General features: G+C 30.2%; 4 protein-coding genes across 4 annotated transcripts in view; 2 read left to right on the top strand and 2 right to left on the bottom strand.

Moving 5' to 3' along the window:
- The window catches only part of LOC122505079, a 92,997-nt gene that overhangs the window by 7,915 nt on the left and 62,476 nt on the right, over window positions 1–22,606 (top strand). The gene's annotated exons all lie outside the window — the stretch shown is intronic.
- On the bottom strand, window positions 5,992–10,096 carry LOC122505080. The gene is made up of 5 exons (XM_043616514.1): window positions 9,850–10,096; window positions 9,588–9,761; window positions 9,336–9,491; window positions 6,883–7,035; window positions 5,992–6,445 (listed from the first exon to the last, which is right to left on the bottom strand). Exons 1-5 carry the CDS (start codon window positions 10,085–10,087, stop codon window positions 6,213–6,215), a joined length of 954 nt encoding a protein of 317 aa, XP_043472449.1. The 5' UTR covers window positions 10,088–10,096; the 3' UTR covers window positions 5,992–6,212.
- LOC122505071 (uncharacterized protein K02A2.6-like) lies at window positions 14,404–15,036 on the bottom strand. Its single transcript, XM_043616491.1, has one exon. It carries the CDS (start codon window positions 15,034–15,036, stop codon window positions 14,404–14,406), a length of 633 nt encoding a protein of 210 aa, XP_043472426.1.
- LOC122505081 lies at window positions 17,585–18,095 on the top strand. The gene is made up of 2 exons (XM_043616515.1): window positions 17,585–17,868; window positions 17,960–18,095. The coding sequence occupies exons 1-2, from the start codon at window positions 17,585–17,587 to the stop codon at window positions 18,093–18,095; spliced, it is 420 nt and encodes a 139-aa protein (XP_043472450.1).

Below are 22,606 nucleotides of genomic sequence, written 5' to 3'. Positions count from 1 at the left end.
TCAATTAAATCGAGACTATCAGAAGTTTTCAAATTTAGCCAAAAAGGACGTCTACTTTGCGGCATAAGAGGAAGAAGTTTCAGGACAATATCATCTTTCTTTTTTTGGGAAATTCCACGAGGACAACCGTAGGGTTCAGGAAGGGAAATACCGTTCTTTATTGATTTCACTTTTAAAAAATTAAACTCTGGTAGAGTTTCTTTTTCTTCATAGCTTAAATTGTAACTGAAGCTGTTGCTTCCCCGAGTTACTCTTATTTGTTTGATATCGTGCAGATGAGGCCTAGTTTTGTTATTCAATTTAGTTTGGGATGAATGGTCTTCCCATTTTCGAAAATTTGAATGACTTTGGGATTTTACAATTACTTTTCCGGAATTACAACTCTGCACTGCATTTAAATAATCATCAAAATCGTAGACTTTTTTCATTTTTTTTAACGATTGTTCTACTTGATGGTGAAACGCATCTGCCGACATGAATGTGTCGAATCTGTTTCAAAATAATTTAACTCTATAAAATCCGTTTCAACTTCAATAGAATTGACAATATAAATTAAAAATGAAATTAGACACCAATTTTTGTTTTGGCCTGTGCAGTTGTCGAGGCAAAGAACAATTCGCTTCGAGTCCCGTAATTTTAAGAAAAATGAGTGATAACAGCTCACAATGTCCTCCTTCTTGCGGCCTGATATTTCCTCGTTCCAAACAACTGCTATGGGTGCCTGGCTCTTTTGATTCGCACCAATAGGAACGAAACTTTGGTTAAATGCAATTATACGTCGCGTGAAGGCAGCAACTTTAAACTCCTCCATCCGTGGTAACATTATCACCTTTTGCAGGTCCGCAGAAAAATAAACAGTATCTGTTGCTGTTAAAGATTTTTCATTATCTTTATTATATTTTACTCGAGCTTCTTTCACTCTTGCATAATGATTTTTCCACTCTTGACAATCATTGCAGTCCGGATTCAAATTTTCCTTAGAATGAGTCTTGTCGTGAAGTTCGAACTTTTCACATTTTTCACATTCTTCATGCCCCAGCTTAGTAAATGAAATATTTAGTTCCTGAAAAACGGACCTATATAAGTCGTAACTACAAGATTGAAATGGATTTTTGTCCGTATAATCTTTATGCATTTCGTTAATGCTTAAAGTGTCCGGCAAATAACGTCTATTGGGGGCATGAGCGCGACGATAATGTGAAACGTTTGGATGGAACGATTCTACGTGTTCTTTTATTAAAGTATTCCGAATATCCTTCCTCGTATCTGTTGATTTTCCTCTCCTGTCAGGCTGTGCTTGTGAAGTGATCGGTTAAATATTCTTTAACGCGTTTTTAATTATAAAATCGTTTCCTCCCTTTAAACCCAACGTCGCTAAAAAAATGACTTACAAACTTGTTTGTCACATTTATTGATCTTACTGAAGAAGAAATAGTTATAACTGTTATTTCGAACAGATTCTGCAGTAGTTTTTCGCTGTTTTACAGGAACGCTTTTGACGTGTTTTATTATAAAATTCCTTCTTTCCAAAAAATTTAATCCCCAAAAAGCAGTATTAACTTCTTCTCGCTCTTCGTCAGTTAGGCTTTCGGTACACTTGAGACGACACTTATTACAAGGAGGAAGGATATCATGTTTTTTAAATTCTCTCACTGATCTTGTAGATTTTGATTTAGTGGTATTTACAATGTTACTAGATTCGTCAGTTATATTTTCATTTAAATTAATATCACAAGTTTGTTCCGTATCCTGTGATGAGTGACTAACACTAGAGTTCTGTCGAATAACCTGCTCATCTTTTGAAGATAAATTTATAACTTCGGACTCATCTTGATTATCTGGTGGTGACTGACTAACACTACAGTTTTGGCGAATAACTTGATCATCTTTTGAAGATAAATTTAGAACTTCGGACTCATTCTGATTAAACTCGCTATATTTAACATTTGATGAATTGACAACTGTGTCATTATTTTCGAATGATGGGCACCAGTGATATGAAGATTGTGTAAAAATATCGTTATTGGTTGACGATTGTAAACTTTCAAAATGCGAAGAAGTATTTCGCATTTCTTGCATATTATAGTCAATCAAACTAGAATTTGAATTTGATGTAAAGTTGTTGCTCGAAACAAACGTATTATTTGCAACTGATGAACTTTTCGACGTTGATCCCAAATGACCATCATATGTTTCTACAATGACAATTAATATTTATTGTAATAAAATTTAATATATAAAGTAAAATGATTCAATGCATTTGAATAGAAAATAAATCAAAGAATGAGCTTCAAAATTCTTAATGTGCAAATTTGAAGTATATTTGTTCATAGTAAAAATATATTATCATTAAATAAAAATTCCACTAATTTGTTATTAAAGAATTTATAAACAATCGTATTTATTTAAGTGACAAAATTATTTTAATTTAAATTGAATATTTTATATTAAAATAATTTAAGGCACAAAAAATTGTTGTCAAAAAAATTCGGAAATTTTCTATTCTTGGTAGTAACAAACCAACATTTTTGATAATATATATACTTCAATACAAAAAAATCATTACATACCATTGATATTTTTACAAATCGTTTCATTCATATTGTGAGTTCCAGGTCCATTATATTCGTTCCACTGATAGCAGTAATTCGAAGGTTCCGTGTAATTATCGTTACTGGTTGACGATTGTAAATTTCCAAAATGCGAAGAAGTATTTCCCATTTCTTGCATATTATAATTATTAAAATCATAATTTAAATTTGATGCCAATCCGTTTCTCGAAACAAAGGTATTTGCAACTGAAGAAATTTTCGACGTTGACCCTAAATGACCATCATATGTGACGCGACACGAGAAAAGGGACCTATCGTTAAAAAAATCGATTTTGAGATTATGGTGCTATTCGACAGATTATTCTTTGCTCTTTCACGTGAAAAAATCAAAAGTTGAAAAACTTAAATAGTGTTAATAATATAAAGCCCGAATTTTAAGCATGTACGCGTAATATATTTACGCGTATTTACGCTCGAAACAAATGTATTAGCGACTGACAGGCTAGTTGACGTCGATTCATCACACTCTGCTAAATTAATAATTCAACATTTTATAAACACTTTAGAATGTAACATTTATTTTAAAAAATCACTTTATGTAAAAGTTTATATTTAGTTACTATGTAATGTGCAAACTGCATTATTTGAAGTGGAAATAAATTTAATATTTATTTTAGTCAATGAACATAACCTTAAATTGAATTTTACTAAAAAGTCAGTTTTGTCTAAAGAATTAATAGACCAAGCCAAGTTAAATACTGTGATAAAATTAATTCCTTTCAAATTATTTATTTTATTCATTATTTTATTCTTAAACTAATACAATATTTGTAAATTACACTAATTTATTTTCACCAATTTCATTTTTACATAAAAAATAATTACTTACCATTTAACAAACTCTGCCACATTGTGTGTAGCTCTTATTTATTATAATACACAACAATTCTCTATTATTATATTATAAATATATTTATATTTATTATTATCTTTTTTTAAAGTGCCGGCAAAACTTTGCAAATACTAATATAACGTGCCGGCATGAAAAACGACGTGATTCCGAATCGGCCCGACGAGAATCCGAATTTAGACGAAGTTGACTTAAGGAGTCTGCTTTCGAAACACAGTGTCTGGCTCATGCCACTTTTCGAAAGAAGAACTCAGTTAACTCGACTTAAGGTTTTTGCTTCGAAACGAAAACTGAGTTTTCACTATGTTTTTGATACACGGTGGTCTTCAAGCACTTTTAGGTTTACCTAAAATGAGTCAAAATTGTGCTAACGCAGTTTTATCTGGAATCGTCCCAAGATTCCAAATTTTCATTTCCGAAAATCGTAGCTGATTCTTTTTTCGAAAAAAACATATATAGAGTAATGTCACCTTGAGTGGACCGCTGAAGCTTTTTTTCTAAAAAATTCTGTATAAAAGCAAATTAATCGGAGGTTTCTATTTCAAGCTTTAGTTTAAATCCCTAGATAAGTGTTTATACCATAATAGCTTTGATTTTTTTTATTGGAAAAAACAATCGACTTTTAAAAAAAGCTAATTTTTAAGGAATGAAAAAAGTGTAACCTTGAGTTGACCACTCCTAAAAAATTGTAAAAGTTATTTTAAATTCTTTAATGTATATAATATTTCTGATATATTGAAACAAAATTTATGCTTATGCAGCTTCAGACCATGTATGTGTCGCAATGTTTACAAGTGAAACCATTTTTAATAATTTTGTCACATATCACATCAATATCACAAAAAAATTAATAAAGAACATAAATCATAGTTTCAAACTAATTTATTGTCAATTTATATCTAAAGAAATGTTAAACTGACATTAAAAATGGAAAAAGCAGGCAGTCCACTCATGGTTATAAACTGTGGTCCACTCATGGTGACAAACAACTTTTTATGGCAGCCACCACAATTTTTTTTGAGTCAAAATTATCACTAAATTAAACTAAGACAATCAATTTCAATGTCCAAAGTAGTAGGAAAAAAATAAGTTACCTTTTAAAACTTAAATTTTACACTACTTTCACACTTCTAAATCACTTTACTCATTGAAAGAGCGACTTCTTTTTTGGTTTGTGTTCTCAAAAATGCGTTACATCAAACGGTAACGTATATGATTATCGCGGAACTTAATTTCTTACGGTTTCTAGGTGCGGTGCTGCTATTCGCACTATTTATTTCACGTTTCCGCTGTCAGATAACTTAAAAGCTCAGGCGGTCCACTCAAGGTGACATTACCCTTTGGGAAATTCCACGTGAGATTTTAGTCGATAGTGGGATTTTTTTACAATTAACTTTTTAAAACTATCTACAGCGTAGACCCTTTAATTTAAAACAAAGAACACAAATAGATTAAAATTTATACGCTGCAGACAGTTCTAAAAAGTTAATTGTAAAAATATCCCATGTGATGCTTGCAAGTGATTTTTGAAAATGTTTTAAAACTCATTTAACACATCAGGCCCATTTCGGTACTTTTTGGAAACTTCCTCTATATTATAAGGTATAAATAAATTTAAAAAAAAATTTTTTAAATCCGGCCCAAAGTTAAAAACAATTAATTTGTTTATAAAAAAAATTTTTTGTTTACATTTCTTAAAACTCGAAAGAAAACTAAAACTTTCATTCTTTGACAACTTTTTCCTAAACTCAATATTTTCGGAATTATAAGCTACTGAATATAGGTCTTCAATTACAAGTCAAAAATTTCGAAAATTTATAACTCGAAAATTTGTACAATTAAACAAAAATAAAAAAATACGAATCTAATTTGTTTCGATACAGAATAGAAAAAGAAATATTTTTTGGCCGATTTTAAGAGGTGGACTTAAATCTCACGTGGAATTGCCCATATATATGTTTTTTTTCGAAAAAAGAATCAGCTATGATTTTCGGAAATGAAAATTTGGAATCTTGGGACGATTACAGATAAAACTGCGTTAGCACAATTTTGACTCATTTTAGGTAAACCTAAAAGTGCTTGAAGACCACCGTGGATAGCAGAAATACTTATGTCGACTTGACTAAGTTTTTGTTTCTTATCTTATGCTCGAGCTCATTGCCTTCTACGATTTTTACACTACGTAACTCGAGTTACTATACTTTTTCTCAAGTATTTCCTTATTTTCTCGATTATCGCAGATTTTTAATAATTATTTTTTGCAATAAATAATTAAAATAAAATTTTTTAATAACATAATTAGATGCAGTTTTTTTTACGAATCCATTGATATAAAAAACTCATTTTTCACAAAAAAGTGACTTAACCAAGTTTTTACCAAGTACGGCAGTATTGCCCCTAGTAGAAAATAACGAAATATAGTTTAAGTAAATTGTTTTCTTATTTTATGATAAATAAGGAATTGGGTCATTGAATTCAAAATAACTATAAATTGTAGTTGATATTTACTTCGTATTACGGTATTGAGTTTTAACTTGTTAAATGCTTCTTTTTTATTTGATCTTCCTGTGAAGCTATAGTTTTGTCCAACATCATAAGTTAAAAGTTGATTCATCATGCCTCGTACAGTTATAAATATATTACAATTGAATCCTAACTTAGCAACAGCTCCAATTTAAAAAAATATTTATTATTTTACAAATAAATTATGTATTGAATATCTGTATTCATATTTAAAATTATGCAGTGAATCAGTGTTTATAAGAGGTACAAACCACTTTTTGAAGAAAAGTTTTTGATGACTTGAGTTTATTTTCAATATTCTCAACTTCTTCTTTAGTTTTTGCAGGAAATATTGACAAGTCATTGTCATCGGAATCAAAATTTGCACAATTGTTTGAAGTTCCTTCTTCATTGGTAGATATAGCTTTTATCATCATCTTTAACTCATTTAATGAATTTAACAGCAGTCTTGAGTCAATCGCTATAAGAAAAAAATGAACAATAGCTTGTTGATATTGACAAATATCATGTAATAATACGTAAAAAAATTAGTTTACCAACTCTAAGCTATATAATTTCAGATCGAAAAATAAATAATTCAAAAAAAATCGAAAATCGTAATTTATTCTTTTTAATGTTTTTCAGCAATAAATAAACATTTTATATGAAAAATGATTTAAGAATATAATAGATTTATTAAAAACAAAAAAATTTACTTTTACATATTACGTAAAAACAAATTTAAAAACTAATTTAGCTTACGTGCCTCACTTTAAGTTAATTTTACCTAAATTCATTTAAATTATTTGTCAATAAAAATTAATTATTTTATGCTTAATTTTTTTTAATTACTCGGTTTACTATCATTACACAAATTTTCTTTGTGAAATTTTAAAATTTCAATGTTATAAAGCATACCATCTGTTTTCTTGCTTCGTGATTTAGATGTACCAGAAGCATCCAAATTCTCGGAAAGATTATTACGAGCGTTGATCTGTCTCGATTCATTGAAAGAATTAAATTCATCCAAACATGTTTGTAAAACATTCTTTCCAGATCGGTTTGAACGATCTGTAACAAATTTATATAAGAATTAATCCATTATTTATCACCAAATTTTGAAGTATGCCTTTACAAAAATTCAAAAAAAAAAAAAAATTCCAAAATTTCAATAATATTTTGTTAAATTAATATTTGAATACCTACTGTTATTTTTTCCAAAAGAATTAAAATTTTAAACAATTGGGACTTAAAAGCTCTTAAAATCTAATTACAACTCAGCAATCCTTCCAAAATTAAATTACTTTTTTGAAATTTTTAATAAAATTATTCAAAACTTAAACAATTGTTTGTAAAACTAATTAATTATTAATCTTTAAGAACAAAAATTACAAAATTATTATTCTTTACAGGAATTAAAATCTTTAAAGATTTTAATTTATTTTATTCTTATTTTTATAAAATAAGAAATTTAATCATTTTTAACAATATCCACTACTCAAATTCCTTCATTATTCAATTAACTTCAAAAATTTTTACACAAATTTAGAAGAATTTATTTTTTGAGAGTGTTTTAAAGTATTTTATTATTTTTAAAGATAATTGAGTGTTACAAAATTCTAATAAAAAAATTTATATTGAATTTGTATTTGAAAAATATTAAAATGCATTTTTTTAATTATTAACCCTTTAACGCCCAGTGGTACATACGCTGTACCACAAATGCATTAAAGTCATCATAACTTTGAAACTAATACATATTACTAAAAATTTTAAATTCTTAGCTCTAGTAAAACTCTTCTAGCAGATAATTTAAAAAAACAAAAGTAAAAAAATAATAATAAATAATAAAAATAATAATAAATAAAAAAAGTGTCAAGATACATTTTCTCCTATGACGGACGAAAAAATTTTAAAAAATTAATCAGATTCTTTTAAAACTTGTTACTCGGGGGTTTTTGGGGTCGCTGATTACGAATATGAAGTTAAAATTGCAAAATTCAAAATGGCGGATCCAATATGGCGGACGAAAAAATAAAAATTAATAGGATTTATATGAAACTTGTCACTTGGGGGTTTTTGGTGTCGCTGATTACGAATATGAAGTCAAAATTGCAAAATTCAAAATGGCGGATCCAATATGGAGGACAAAAAAAATAAAAAATAATGGGAGATATATGAAACTTGTCACTCGGGGGTTTTTGGGGTCGCTGATTACGAATATGAAGTCAAAATTGCAAAATTCAAAATGGCGGATCCAATATGGAGGACAAAAAAATAAAAAATAATGGGAGATATATGAAACTTGTCACTCGGGGGTTTTTGGGGTCGCTGATTACGAATATGAAGTCAAAATTGCAAAATTCAAAATAGCGGATACAATATGAAAAACAAAAAAATAACAAATTAATGGGATTTACATTAAATTTGATGCTTTGGGTTTTTGGGGTTTCTGAGGTTAAAATGTTAAGAATCATAATGGTGGATTTAATAGGGCGAATTATGTTTAATAAAAGTAAGAAATTTAATCCATTTGTGAAAGGAAACCTGGAACGCTTGACTCAAACGAAAAAGAACAAATGATAATCAGCTGGCCAATCAATAAAAACAATTGACAACCCTGGAGCGCATGACTTGAATGAAAAAGAATAAATGATAGTCAGCTGGTAACAATATTCAAGTAAATCCTATTTAATTTTTAATTCTTGTCCGCCATTTTGGATCCGCCATTTTGAATTTTGCAATTTTGACTTCATATTCGCAATCAGCGACCCAAAAAACCCCCGAGTGACAAGTTTCATATAAATCCCATTATTTTTTATTTTTTTGTCCGCCATATTAGATCCGCCATTTTAAATTTTGCAATTTCGACTTCATATTCGTAATCAGCGACCCCAAAAACCCCCGAGTGACAAGTTTTATATAAATCCCATTATTTTTTATTTTTTCGTCCGCCATATTGGATCCGCCATTTTGAATTTTGCAATTTTGACTTCAGATTCGTAATCAGCGACCTCAAAAACCATTATATACCAAGTGTGGTTGAAATCGAATCGGTGGAAATAATTCGGGCTTTAAAGGGTTAAATTTCTTAAAAATACTTTTAGACAATTTAAAAATCAGTCAATTTGTTTTGAACAGTGTTAATAATAATTCTAAAAGAAGTAAATTTTTAAAAGTAATTTAAAGTAATTATTTAAAAAAAAATTTCTATAACTCAAAAGTTTTTTAAGTAAATAATATATATTAAAAAATTAAATTATTGTCAAAAAAGTTTTCGTTTCTACTTTTTTATAAGTTTTTAATTAAAAATAATAAAAATTTAAATTAGCAAACATACTTTAAGGATGAATTAAAAAGTTTTAACATACCTAATTGATTTGGCATTTTTGATTGCTCAATTGCATCATCACCGGACAATTTCTCTTCGTTACTGTCATCTGTGACAGTTTTAGTGCGTTTTTCTAATCCTGAGCTAACTGATGATCCACTTACAGTTGGTTTTAACAGTGAATTTTTGAAATCCGCTAAAAAAATTATTAAATTGAATTAACTTTTCAGAAATTAAGAAACACTATTTTTTAACAAACAATACAATAATTGAATACAAAAACAATACGTACTGAAAGGGTTTAGCTTTTGAATTTTCGTGCCGTCTGCAGCATCATCATCTCCTTTCTTCATACACCTGGAGTGTCTGCTTCTTTTCAATTTCTCCATATTTGTATCGTCGTCACTGCTAATTTCGGATAATTTAATTTGCAAATCAACCCTTTTATTTGCTTTATCGAGGTTATCTACAAAATAAAATTACCTTATTAAATTATATTCTCTTATTGAAAATTATTCAAAAATAAGATTGAAACATAGTGAAAATATACGAACTGTCAAAACCATGTACTTTGCGTACAAGATACGGGTTTCCATCTTTATCAGACCATGCTTTCTTATCAAACGTAGTGGAATTTTTTGAATTCAATAATAGTTTGCGAAGTTGAATAGCAGTTACATTTGATGGAAAATAACTTGAAATTATTTCTCGGTTCTCGTCATAAAGGACCCAATCTTTTCGCACTACTTCAACGCCATCATCAAATGAAACAATTACATACGTTTTATCCATAATTAAAACGAGTGAAGTATCGATTCTCTTCTGCAAGATCAATATTTGTAAATCACATTATCAAAAATTTTTTAAATCAATTTTAGTGCACTATTTATATCAATTTGTATAAATATTTTCATAAATTAGTAAAATAACAAAATAAATAAATTTCTGAAGATAACTGTCCAGTAAAAAAGGATTTTTTAATATAGCATTTTGGACGATTGAGCAAGCCGTCTGCTCAATTGTCCAAACGGCATTTGGACAATTGGACTGGTTGCTCAATTATCCGATGCATTAGGTCCAATCATCCCAAATGTTTTTCGTGGCTAAAAAACTGCTGAATTAAGAAAAAAAGTACTGAAATGTTACAGAAACTTTAGAGAATTCTTAATTCCAGACAAATACAGAAAAATTAGGTATAAAAATACCTCGAGTGAGGAAAAAGAACAAGATTTTTAAAATATCACTTTTTAACTGACAGTGCAATGCTGTACTTGAAATTTAGTTGGCAAAGAAGTGAGGATTCTGATAAAGAGAAAAACTTCATTATCCATTTTCAATACTCCTCATGTGGTAATATGTATATTTGTAGATTTTCAATAATAGTGTATTAACAATAATATTTTATTTTGCTGAATTATCTCTTTTTTAAAATGAGAAACCGAAATCTACAATATATTACCACATGAGGAGTATTGAGAGTGGATAATGAAGTGTTTCTCTTTATCAGAATTTTCACTTCTTTGCCAACTAAATTTCAAGTACAGCATTACACTGTCAGTTAAAAAGTGATATTTTAGAAATCTTGTTCTTTTTCCTCACTCTAGGTATTTTTATACCTAATTTTTCTGTATTTGTCTGGAATTAAGAATTCTCTAAAGTTTCTGTAACATTTCAGTACTTTTTTTCTTAATTCAGCAGTTTTTTAGCCACGAAAAACATTTGGGATAATTGGACCTAATGCATCGGATAATTGAGCAACCAGTCCAATTGTCCAAATGCCGTTTGGACAATTGAGCAGACGGCTTGCTCAATCGTCCAAAATGCTATATTAAAAAATCCTTTTTTACTGGGTGCTTACATTAATAAGTAAAAGATATACATAATGTTTTGAAAGATTTTATTTTAAAAAGTTGATAAAATTCATTATAAACTATAATTTGCAAAATATGTAAAATTAATTTGAATGTAAGAATCACTTGTAAATATAGTTTTTAAAATCTGGAACTCGAGACATGATTCAAGGCATGAAAAGTGAAAATTCAACATACTTTAATAACAAATTGAGAAAATCAAGTTTATTACACATCTACATATAACATTGTTATAGCAAATGTTTCAGAAACAAGTAAGGTTCATATTTATGTACATTTATATAGAATTTAAAAGCACGTTTTAATGTAATATTCTATAAAAAAAATAAAACGTACAAATTTAAAGGACACCCAACTATAATTAATGAAAAGAAAACAATTACTATGCATCTATATAAAATAATGTCGCATATCAAATTTTCTCATAGATTCCGAAAAATCCTTAACACATGCAGAAGAAATATAGAAAAAGTTACTTACTTTTATCACTCACTTTTATTGAAAGCACTTTATTTTAGTAAATAATCTTTAGTACAAATTAATAATAATCCTTATCCTTATATAAAAAATAACTGAAAGTAATTTTTGGACGAATAAACACTATTCTATAATAATTAAATAAACTGTAACCGACTTCTCAAATGCATGAGGCACATGAATCGAAGCACAAGTAGTACAATGGAGAAGTCCGCCAATAAGAAATCTCATTTGCTACAAAGTCACGTGACGTCCGCGTCCGTCGCCAAATTATAAAATTCCGATTTAATCTGGGTGTCACTATGATAATCACTTGCTTCCATAAGGCTATTCAAGTTGGGTGGGGGAAAATTCAAGATGGATGCTAACTGGTGCACCAACATTGTATAGAAAGTGTATGGGATAGAGTCTAATTTTTTAAATATCTCGCTTAAACGAAATTTTTAACCATAAGTTTATTAGGATTTTATGTTTCATTTTTAAAGAACTATTTTTTGCAATAATAAAAATCTATTTTATTTTTTTAATGATTTTATTATTGCAAAAAATAGTTCTTTAAAAATGAAACATAAAATCCTAATAAACTTATGGTTAAAAATTTCGTTTAAGCGAGATATTTAAAAAATTAGACTCTATCCCATACACTTTCCATACAATGTTGGTGCACCAGTTAGCATCCATCTTGAATTTTCCCCCACCCAACTTGAATAGCCTTATTATTTTGTGTGCATGCAGAAACGACACTTTAAGATATGGTATATATGTAATATATTTTGATTAATAAATATGCACTTCAGAACGCTGCTAGACAATACCAGAACATAAAATCTTCAAAAGCGATCGAAAGGTAATTTTAAAAAAATTCGAACCTTACTTCAGGTTGAAAAATGTCTCGCTAGTCTATATATCGATACTTGATGTATATAAAGGTTTTTCCACAGCTCGTCTGCGCCTCGAGACGCATGCATATCCCCTAATCGCCAAGTTTTCGAATGATCAAATAGTCAAATGCCAAGTAATCGAATGGACAAAACGTCGAATGTTAAAAACATCGAATCGGCATTTAGTCGAATGCTAAAAACATCGAATTGTCAATACGTCGAATGTTCGAAACGTCGAATTATCAATTCGTCGAATGATAAAAACATCGAATCGTCAACATGTCGAATGTTCAAAACGTCGAATTATTAATTTTTCGAATGCTCAAAAAATCGAACTGTCAATACGTCGAATGTTTAAAACGTCGAATGCTAAAAACATCGAATCGTCATTTAGTCGAATGATAAAAACATCGAATCGTCAATTCTTCGAATGCTAAAAACATTGAATTGTTAATTCATCGAATGCTTAAATCATCGAATTTTCCATTCGTCGAATGTACAAAACGTCGAATGCGAAAAACATTGAATTCTCAAATCGTCGAATGCTCAGAACATAGAATAGTCAGGGCGTCGAATGCTTAAATAGTCGAAACGCCATCTGTTCGAAATGTCAAGTAGTCGAATGGTAAAGTTGTCGAAACGACTACTTTACCATTCTACTACTTGGCAATTCGAATAGATGGCGTTTCGACTACTTTACCATTCTACTACTTGACATTTCGAACAGATGGCGTTTCGACTATTTAAGCATTCGACGCCCTGACTATTCTATGTTCTGAGCATTCGACGATTTGAGAATTCAATGTTTTTCGCATTCGACGTTTTGAACATTCGACGAATGGAAAATTCGATGATTTAAGCATTCGATGAATTAACAATTCGATGTTTTTAGCATTCGAAGAATTGACGATTCGATGTTTTTATCATTCGACTAAATGACGATTCGATGTTTTTAGCATTCGACGTTTTTATCATTCGACGTTTGGAACATTCGACGTATTGACAATTCGATTTTTTGAGCATTCAACAAATTGATAATTCGACGTTTTGAACATTCGACATGTTGACGATTCGATGTTTTTAACATTCGATGAATTGATAATTCGACGTTTTGAGTATTCGACGAATTGAGAATTCGATGTTTTTAGCATTCGATTAAATGAAGATTCGATGTTTTGAACATTCGACAACTTTACCATTCTACTACTTGATAATTCGAACAGATGGCGTTTCGACTTTTTGTCCATTCGACTACTTTACCATTCTACTACTTGGCAATTGGAACAGATGACGATTCGACAACTTTACCATTCTACTACTTGACAATTCGAACAGATGGCGTTTCGACTATTCGAGCATTCGACGAATGGACTATTCGATGGTTTTACCATTCGACTAAATGACGATTCGACGTTTTGAGCATTCGACGAATTGAGAATTCGATGTTTTTAGCATTCGAAGAATTGACGATTCGATGTTTTTATCATTCGACTAAATGACGATTCGACATTTTTATCATTCGACGTTTTGAACATTCGACGTATTGACAATTCGATGTTTTTAACATTCGACGAATAATTTCCTCGCTAAATTTGGAATGAATTTCGCATAATAATTTACCATTCCTACAAAGGCTTTAACCTGCGTTACATTTTTTGGATCTGACATTTTAACAATTGCATCCACTTTACTCATATTTTTTCTTAAACCTTCTCTATTAATGACATGTCCCAAGTATTCCACTTTATCTTGAAAAAATTTACATTTTGCTAGATTTAATTTAAATCCTGCTCTTTGCAATCGTTTAAAAACTTCTACCAAATTTTTAATATGTTCTTCTGAATTTTTACCCGTTACAATTACGTCATCAAGAAAATTTTTAACCATATCTAAGCCTTGCAAAACTTTTGTCCATAATTCGCTGAAATATTGCTACTGCTGGTTTAGTACCAAAAGGAAACCTATTCATCGCATAAATGCCACGATGAATACTCCACGCCAACAATAATCGCGTTGTTTCGGAAACTTTTAATTGATTATAAGCTCTCGACAAATCTAAAATCGTAAAATGCTCACCTCCCTGAAGCGTCGCAAATAATTCGTCAATTCTAGGCAATAGATATTTAATATCCTCTAAAGCTTTATTAACAGTCATTTTATAATCGGCACCAACCCGTATTTTTCCGTCAGGTTTTAAAATAGGAACCAAGGGCGTTCCCCACTCCGCATTATCAACCTTTGTAATTACTTTCAATTTTTCTAATCGGTCCAATTCACTCTCTACAGTACATTTAAATGCAAACGCTATAGGTCGTGGTTTCATAAAAATCGGTTTAACCCCTTCTTTAATCTTTAAGTCAATTATTTCACCATTATATTCTCCCAATTCGTTATTAAAAAGTTCTTTATACTCCTCCAATAATTTGTTTACTTTTTCATGTTGATTAATCATGTTAATTTCTGCAATATAAAAACCAAAAATTTTCATCAAATCACGTCCCATTAACGCCATTTCTGTTACGACCCGAGCTAAGGTTCAGATTAGTTTACTAATTTATTAGTAAAATGGAGACAAGTTGCTGATTTGTCAAGTTGGTAAGACCTGACATTTATTTTTAAGTGTGGATTCGTTAGACTTTAAAGAAACTACGGGTTTCCGTTAATTAATTATATGCATATTCCTTTTTATAATATGTGTTTATTAACAATATTCAAATTAAACGTTACATTTACTTACAATTTTGAAGTTTGTCGATGATGAAATTACAGAATGAGCGGCAACCGGTAATACGTTGTAACGCTGCAGGTTGCAATATTTTATAAGATTTTCAGTTCGTTTTTAGACACTTTTAACACTAAAAACAACTATTTTAACATTCAATTTAACAACTCTAAGTGTTCTTTTTGACACTGGACCTTAATACCAAAAGAAAACTTGTTTTCTTAGCGTTTCGAAAGAACTTGCACTAATTTTAATAAACTAGAAAGAGAATATTAAAATGAACTGTTATACGACGAAAGTATTAATTTAAATTGTTGAACCCTAGTGCAATTTATTCCTTACAAGAAAACAAGTCTTCTTAAGTTTTATCACTGATTCTAACAATACAATTAAACAATCGAAGGGCCGACTCAACGATACCGTTCGGGCAGAAACTCACCGGAGTAATTGACATTTTGGCTGTAAGAACAGGGGTTTATATAGTAGTTAAAAGCTACTTGATTGGGGATGATTTTGCTTAAAAGGCACGCAATCGGGCCAAAATCTAGAAGTCACGTAGTCACGTATTCTGGCCGATTTCTAGAAAGCACGTATTTAGTATTAATTTCGTTTATAACAATTACTAGCATCTATTATTAACATAGACAGTAATATGACACTCGCCTTTTAATTAATTAGTCATGCGTTTTATACATATTTTCTATGTTTCATCTAAGTCAAGAATAATATTTGAATCTCTAGTCTAGTGTTTAAATTGAGAAGCTTCATATAGTCATATCACTTGTCGCGATTCATGATAAGTGAACGATGGAAGATTAATTACCATGAGAGTAGGTAATCAACCGGCCGCCGACCACTTATCGCACCGCTCTAGATCACGGTCGATTATAACTTCAATTATCTTAGGTGGTAACTTATTCGTGCAACTTACTAATTTATCATACAGGGTTTCTATGTTCATTCCATGTGTGTATATATATATACACATGCATAGACAATTGTTAATTATAATGCAATATTATAATTATAATTATGTTTCTTTTGATAGATTTTACAACATATAATATATTATTTGCAATAATAACAACTATTTATAAAAATTATATATATATATACCAAAAGGTTATATCTGGGGATGTAACAGTCCTCCCCCCTTAGATTATTCATCGCCCCGATGAATTTTGAATTTCGAAGAATTTTACAAAGTATTTAATTTTTACAATGGAATTTCTATTTTGATTAAATGGTGACATAAGAAGTGTATGGTGTAATGTGATCTGTTCATGTTTTTGAAATAATGAAATTGTGCCTGTGATGTGTTTTGTCTGAGACGTGATGTGTAACTTTTATCCGTTCTTCTGAGGTAAGTATTTTTGATCTTTTCTGTACTTTGTTCTTTTCTCCCTCTATGATCTGTGAATTTGTCTAGGGTCATCAATTTGTGATCACGTAGGCATGTCTTCCCTTCCAAGGTGCAGTCTAAAGACGTCTTCAGTCATCATCGTGGGCTCTAAAAGTGTTGGTCGCGTTTTATTAGAAGTTTGTTACATTTTGCGTAGAGTTCCCCCTTTTCTTTTTTTTTTTTTTTTGTTTTATCATGGAAGGAGAATATTCGTCCTCTGCTTCTACTGTCCTTTACGAAGATCGCAAGGAAGGGGATAATTCTGGCACTATAAATGGAGATCTCAGGATTCCAAGTGAGTATTGTTTATTGAATTTTAATGGTGTTAAGTTGGTGAAACATTGTCGAAATCCTTCTTCTTTAATTGTGATTAATGTGATAGTTTTAAATGGAAGATAATATTTCGGATAATTGTCCTGGAGCAAGTAATGAGAATCCTTGTGATGAGTTTGATGACTTTACTCTTTACATTCAAAGTTTTGATTTATCCTTATTAAATTTTTCTAATAGTGGAAATGAAACATCTGATTCTAAAAGCAATGTTATCGATACTTCCATTACTAAATTAAACGGATTAGCATGTAGATTGCGCCGAATTGAAGAACATTTAGGATTTTTCTATGTAGCTTTTTGGAAAATTAAAGTTGAAGATGCTGTGAATACTATTGTTACAGTGTGTCGAGAACGTTTTAATTGGGATGTTTCGGTGAATGATTTTGAAGTAATGCAATCTCTTGAATGTAAACGTGCTGGTGTTTTGTTGCGGGTATCCTCCATGTTGTTAAGAGATAAAATTTTAAAATCTTCATATCTTTTTTTACGAGAAGGATTTCACGTGTCTCGAGATTAATGTAATAAAATATATATATAAGCTTAACATAATTGTTGCTTTCAGACACACGTGATTTTGAAATTAGAAGACTACTTGGCAATATCATGGATTTTTTGCTTTCTTTGATATTTGGATTGCAAATAGCTAATACTATACATCAAAAAACGGTTGAAGAGAGTCATCAAAAACGAAAAAGAGGTCGTCCCAAAAAGAATGCTCATTTCCTTCCTGCTCCTGTTATGAGGAATATTCGACAGGATCAATTGACGCGCTTAATAACGAGTAACATTATGGATGCGGAGAGAATTAAAGAATTATTGACGGAGCTCATAAATTTGTCGCAGTCAATTAATATATCTTCTACAACTGAAATTCCAGATTTTCAATGGTTTGTTTACTGCCGAATATTTTTCTCTTAATTTTTTATTCTTGTATTTAAATTTCCTTTCACCATTTTCTTTCTCTTCTCTTTTTTTTAGTGCTGGGACCTCTCGTTCGCAATTTTGTAGTTGTGGGCGTGTCCTCTCCGTGGATGATGGCATGATTCGCTGTGCTTGTGAGGCTTCTATTACAAATGAATCTTCAATAATAAAAGAGGAATTAGATTTGGATTAATTTGTAAAATGTAATTTTTGTAAAAATTTTTTTTTTTTTTTGATATAATGTTTGAATGATTCTAATGATTACAATCATAATTATGCTTAACCATTGTACTTGTCTTGTAGGCGTGTATTGTGTTTTGATATTAATGTATTATTATCAGTCTTACAGCAAATGCCATTATAAAAATTGATTACTTTGAATTTTTCTTGTCATAATTTTTATTCTTTGTTGTAATAAAGTGATTTATTCTGTATTGCATATCATGAATTAATAATTTTTGTTAACTTAGAATAAAACAATTAGCAATTGTTATACCAATTTTAATTTGATCATCAATTTTAGTTTTGAATATTTTAAAAATTTTTGTTTGTTTATTACATATATACATATATCTATATATATGTATACTTAATCGATTCGTTATAGTAAAGATATAATTTTAATGATACTTATCATTTATTAATGAATTTGATATTTTAATTATTCATTATAACTATTGAATATAGTTTTTCTTTTATTTGTTTCCCCTTTTTTTTATTTATTTTAATATTTATTTTAAAGTCATTACATGAGTTAACGTTTAGTTGTTATTATTGTCGTGACAAATAGCACGATGATCGATTAGGTTTTACTTATAGGTAACGTCATAATGTCGCGTGAGTACAAGGCGCTGTGATCTATCGATAGTCGCGGTCGATGTACGTATGACGTCAAGGACGGTGTGCGCACAGTGATGCAGTCGTTGATACGCAAGACGGAAAGTGAGACAGAGTATAAGCGTCGAGGCGTGTCTTGCGTTATACTAAGTCAAGAATAATATTTGAATCTCTAGTCTAGTGTTTAAATTGAGAAGCTTCATATAGTCATATCACTTGTCGCGATTCATGATAAGTGAACGACGGAAGATTAATTACCATGAGAGTAGGTAATCAACCGGCCGCCGACCACTTATCGCACCGCTCTAGATCACGGTCGATTATAACTTCAATTATCTTAGGTGGTAACTTATTCGTGCAACTTACTAATTTATCATACAGGGTTTCTATGTTCATTCCATGTGTGTATATATATATACACACATGCATAGACAATTGTTAATTATAATGCAATATTATAATTATAATTATGTTTCTTTTGATAGATTTTACAACATATAATATATTATTTGCAATAATAACAACTATTTATAAAAATTATATATATATATATATATACCAAAAGGTTATATCTGGGGATGTAACAATTTTTCCCTTTCTTTGCACAACAATTATTGAACAACCATTTTTAATTTCTTAATACTCAATTTCAATGTTAATCTCTCCTACAATTTTTAAAGGAGTTTCATCATAATTTGACAAAATTTTTGAACATTTTTTTAACTCAATATGGGAAAAATACTTTTGATATAAAGTCTCGGGAACAACAGATAAACCGGCTCCACTATCTATTTCCATTTTAACATTTTTTCCTGACATTTTAACTTCTACCACCGTTGGTAATACCTTGTTTACTTTATTTTGATTAATCGAATACAATTCATATTTACTTTCGTCTTCCGACTCATTTTCGGAAACGTAATTATTTCTACTTTTATTTTCAGAATTATTTTCTTTCTGTGGTTTCGTACAAACTGATTTCAAATGACCTACTACCTTAAAATTATTACACTTGTAATGTTTATACCTACATTTTGAAAACTCGTGATTAATACCTCCACAATTTTTACATCTCATCGCTGACCTTGAAGCTGCTTTCGATCCTTCACCAGTATTCCGTTCCTCGTTCTTTGATTCGTTTGACCTTGCCTTGATTGAAATTTTATTTACACTCATCGATAAATTTTCCGTTGGCGTTGACTCTATGGTGAATTCCTTTTTCAAAGCTATTTCTAAAATATCTTTGAAACTCGTTTGATGACTCTCTTCACAAACACGATCTAAAACTTTCCCTGGCTTTAATCCGGTTACAAATTTATCTTTAAGTCTTTCTTCCAAACTGGATCCAAATTTACAATTCACAGCACTTTTTTTTATTCTAGCATACCAATCACTAACAGTTTCATTGGTCATTTGTTTCAGTTCATGAAAATTTCTTCGCTCTCTAAATACTGAAATTCGCGGTGAAAACTGTTGTTTTTGGCACTTACACAAATCCAAATAAGTCTTATCCTTTGGCAATACTGCATCACACAGATCTCTTAATGTTTTATATGCTTCCTCTCCAATTGTTGTTAACAAAACCGACACTTTTCTGTCATCATGCACATAGTTTGCAATATAATATTGTTCCAGTCTTTCCACATACACATTCCAGTCATCTCCAGGCCTGAATTCCTTGATGGTTTTAACTGCTACACCAACATTAATAACCGATTGAAAATTATTACCATTCACTGCTGGATTTGCCATATTATTAGAATTCTGTTCCACTACTTGGATTCTTTCTAATATTTGATTATTGTGTAAAAGACTCTGTTCTACAAACTGTCCGGCTTGCAATGACAACAATCCTTGTGCGATCTCTGCTAATTCGTTCTCACGCGAGTAGATAAATTATTCCTCTCCATTCTCTATATCCATCCGGTTATCATCTTCTGACATCGTATCTTAACGTGACACATAATTACAGTTTAACCTCGTCGCCAAATGTAATATCCTGAGGAATAAGAACTCAATAGTTAACAATATAGTCTTTATTGTTTGTACATAACTTGTGACTAGTCAGCTTACAAGCTTAACAGCAACTGACTTGTGAATACATCTTCTCAGTCTCACATGTAACACGCAATGAACTATTATAGGTGGCAGCACCTTACGGACCATATACACACTATACTACAGTATATAATTTTGATGTTACCTTTTAAATGCTTATTAATATCTCAAATTTTTATATCTTTTGTATTTCTATATGCTCGATGTAACAAATGCTAAAAAGAATTAATTTCGCAATGCAAGAGATCCAGTCCTAATTTTAAGAATGATAAGGTTGAAGTAAAATCATCTTCTGAATTTCCAAATGCATAATTTGTTCGGTTACATAATGGAAACATAATAATTACTGCAATTTCGATTTCTGATACTTTATATTGAGATTCTTCAAGTTGACATTTTGTCATAGCTTCAAGAAGTTTATTATAGCAAGGATATAAATTGCAATTTCTAGATAAACTATTGGCGACTTAAGTATTGGATATTCAAATTATTTTTCACATAAAAAGCAAAAGCACTTTTTTCAGAATGTCTTAAAATCTTATTAGCATCATCATTTTTCATTTTGTCAAAATTTTCTGTTTCAGCATTTTCTTATTGTTTACATAATTTTAGGGTTAATTGAACACAAAGCTCGAATCATTGTTTGATAATTTCATTAAATTCAATGCTCTTCTGTATTTTGTATACGTCTGGAAACTTTGTCAAGAGCAACTGCCCGTGTCGAAAAGGAAGTATGGGCAAAGTCCATCAAAGTACAGAATAGTATGGGCAAAGTACAGTAAAGTACGGCTTATGAGCGTTTCCCAAACTTTGGAATGTACATGGTTAACAACGATATTTAAAGTACGGGGACAGTTCGGCAAAGTACGGGAACAAGAAAAAAGGGTTTTCGGGAATATTTTCGAATGGAGAAGTACACCAAAGTATTAGAGCCAAGTTTTTTGAGAAATATTAAATCAGAAAATTCAAAATCTGAATTTTTGGAGTTCGGCAAAGTACGGGAAACTACAGCAAAGTATGGGAGAGTCAAAAAAAATAGTATTTTTTAAAATCTTAAATCTCAAAATTCAAAATCTGAATTTTTGAAGTTTGGCAAAGTACGGTAAAGTACAGAAAAGTATGGGAGAGTAAAAAAATAGTTTTTTGGGAAATATTAAATCTGAAAATTTAAATTTTGACTTTCCGGAATTACATAAAGTACGGAAAGTACAGCTAAGTATGGGTGAGTAATAAAATAGTTTTTTGGGAAATATTAAATTTAAATTAAAATTTTGACTTTTCGGAATTACATAAAGTACGAAAAGTACAGCAAAGTATGTGAGGCGGTCTTTTCTTTTTGGATAAAAGGAGAAATTTAAATTAAATAATTCATGTTGATCTCCTTCTATATAGTTATGTACGTTGAGAAGATAACATTTAGGGACGTCTCATGTGATCGTCGAGTTGGTGGGAAAGACGTTGGTTTTTGGGAAGACGGACGACGATTCTGGAGAATTTGCGTATGACCAATTACTTGGTCATCGTAACTCCATACCGACGTACGGATCCGCGCCACGCTTCTGAGTGCCGGCCGAGGACACTGAGATGTAGGAGTTTTGTTGAATATTTCTTTCTTATAAATTAACGGTTGTTGTTTCTTTTTTAAATTTCATTTGGTTTTTATAATTGTAACTTTTTTTATAATAAGTAAAATCGTTGTTTAGTATGGCGATTTGAAGTGGACGGGTTTTAAAACAAAATAAGGACGGAATATATGATTTATGATTTTCCCTTTTAATAAAAATAAAGAGAAAATCGTTACATATGGGT

The sequence above is a fragment of the Leptopilina heterotoma genome, unplaced genomic scaffold (assembly GCF_015476425.1).
Source record: "Leptopilina heterotoma isolate Lh14 unplaced genomic scaffold, ASM1547642v1 Lhet_34, whole genome shotgun sequence".
Taxonomy (NCBI): Eukaryota; Metazoa; Arthropoda; class Insecta; order Hymenoptera; family Figitidae; genus Leptopilina; species Leptopilina heterotoma.
This window is presented reverse-complemented; position numbering and strand designations above follow the sequence as displayed.

Excerpts from the sequence above, each read along its gene's own strand:
- LOC122505080 (XM_043616514.1), bottom strand. The coding sequence starts at position 10,087 with ATGGATAAAACGTATGTAATTGTTTCATTTGATGATGGCGTTGAAGTA. Across the intron at positions 9,762-9,849 it reads CAAAGTACATGGTTTTGACA|ATAACCTCGATAAAGCAAAT; the intron begins GTTCGTATATTT and ends TTTATTTTGTAG. Across the intron at positions 6,446-6,882 it reads ACGAAGCAAGAAAACAGATG|CGATTGACTCAAGACTGCTG; the intron begins GTATGCTTTATA and ends TTTTTCTTATAG.
- LOC122505071 (XM_043616491.1), bottom strand. The coding sequence starts at position 15,036 with ATGGCGTTAATGGGACGTGATTTGATGAAAATTTTTGGTTTTTATATT.
- LOC122505081 (XM_043616515.1), top strand. The coding sequence starts at position 17,585 with ATGGATTTTTTGCTTTCTTTGATATTTGGATTGCAAATAGCTAATACT. Across the intron at positions 17,869-17,959 it reads GAAATTCCAGATTTTCAATG|TGCTGGGACCTCTCGTTCGC; the intron begins GTTTGTTTACTG and ends TCTTTTTTTTAG.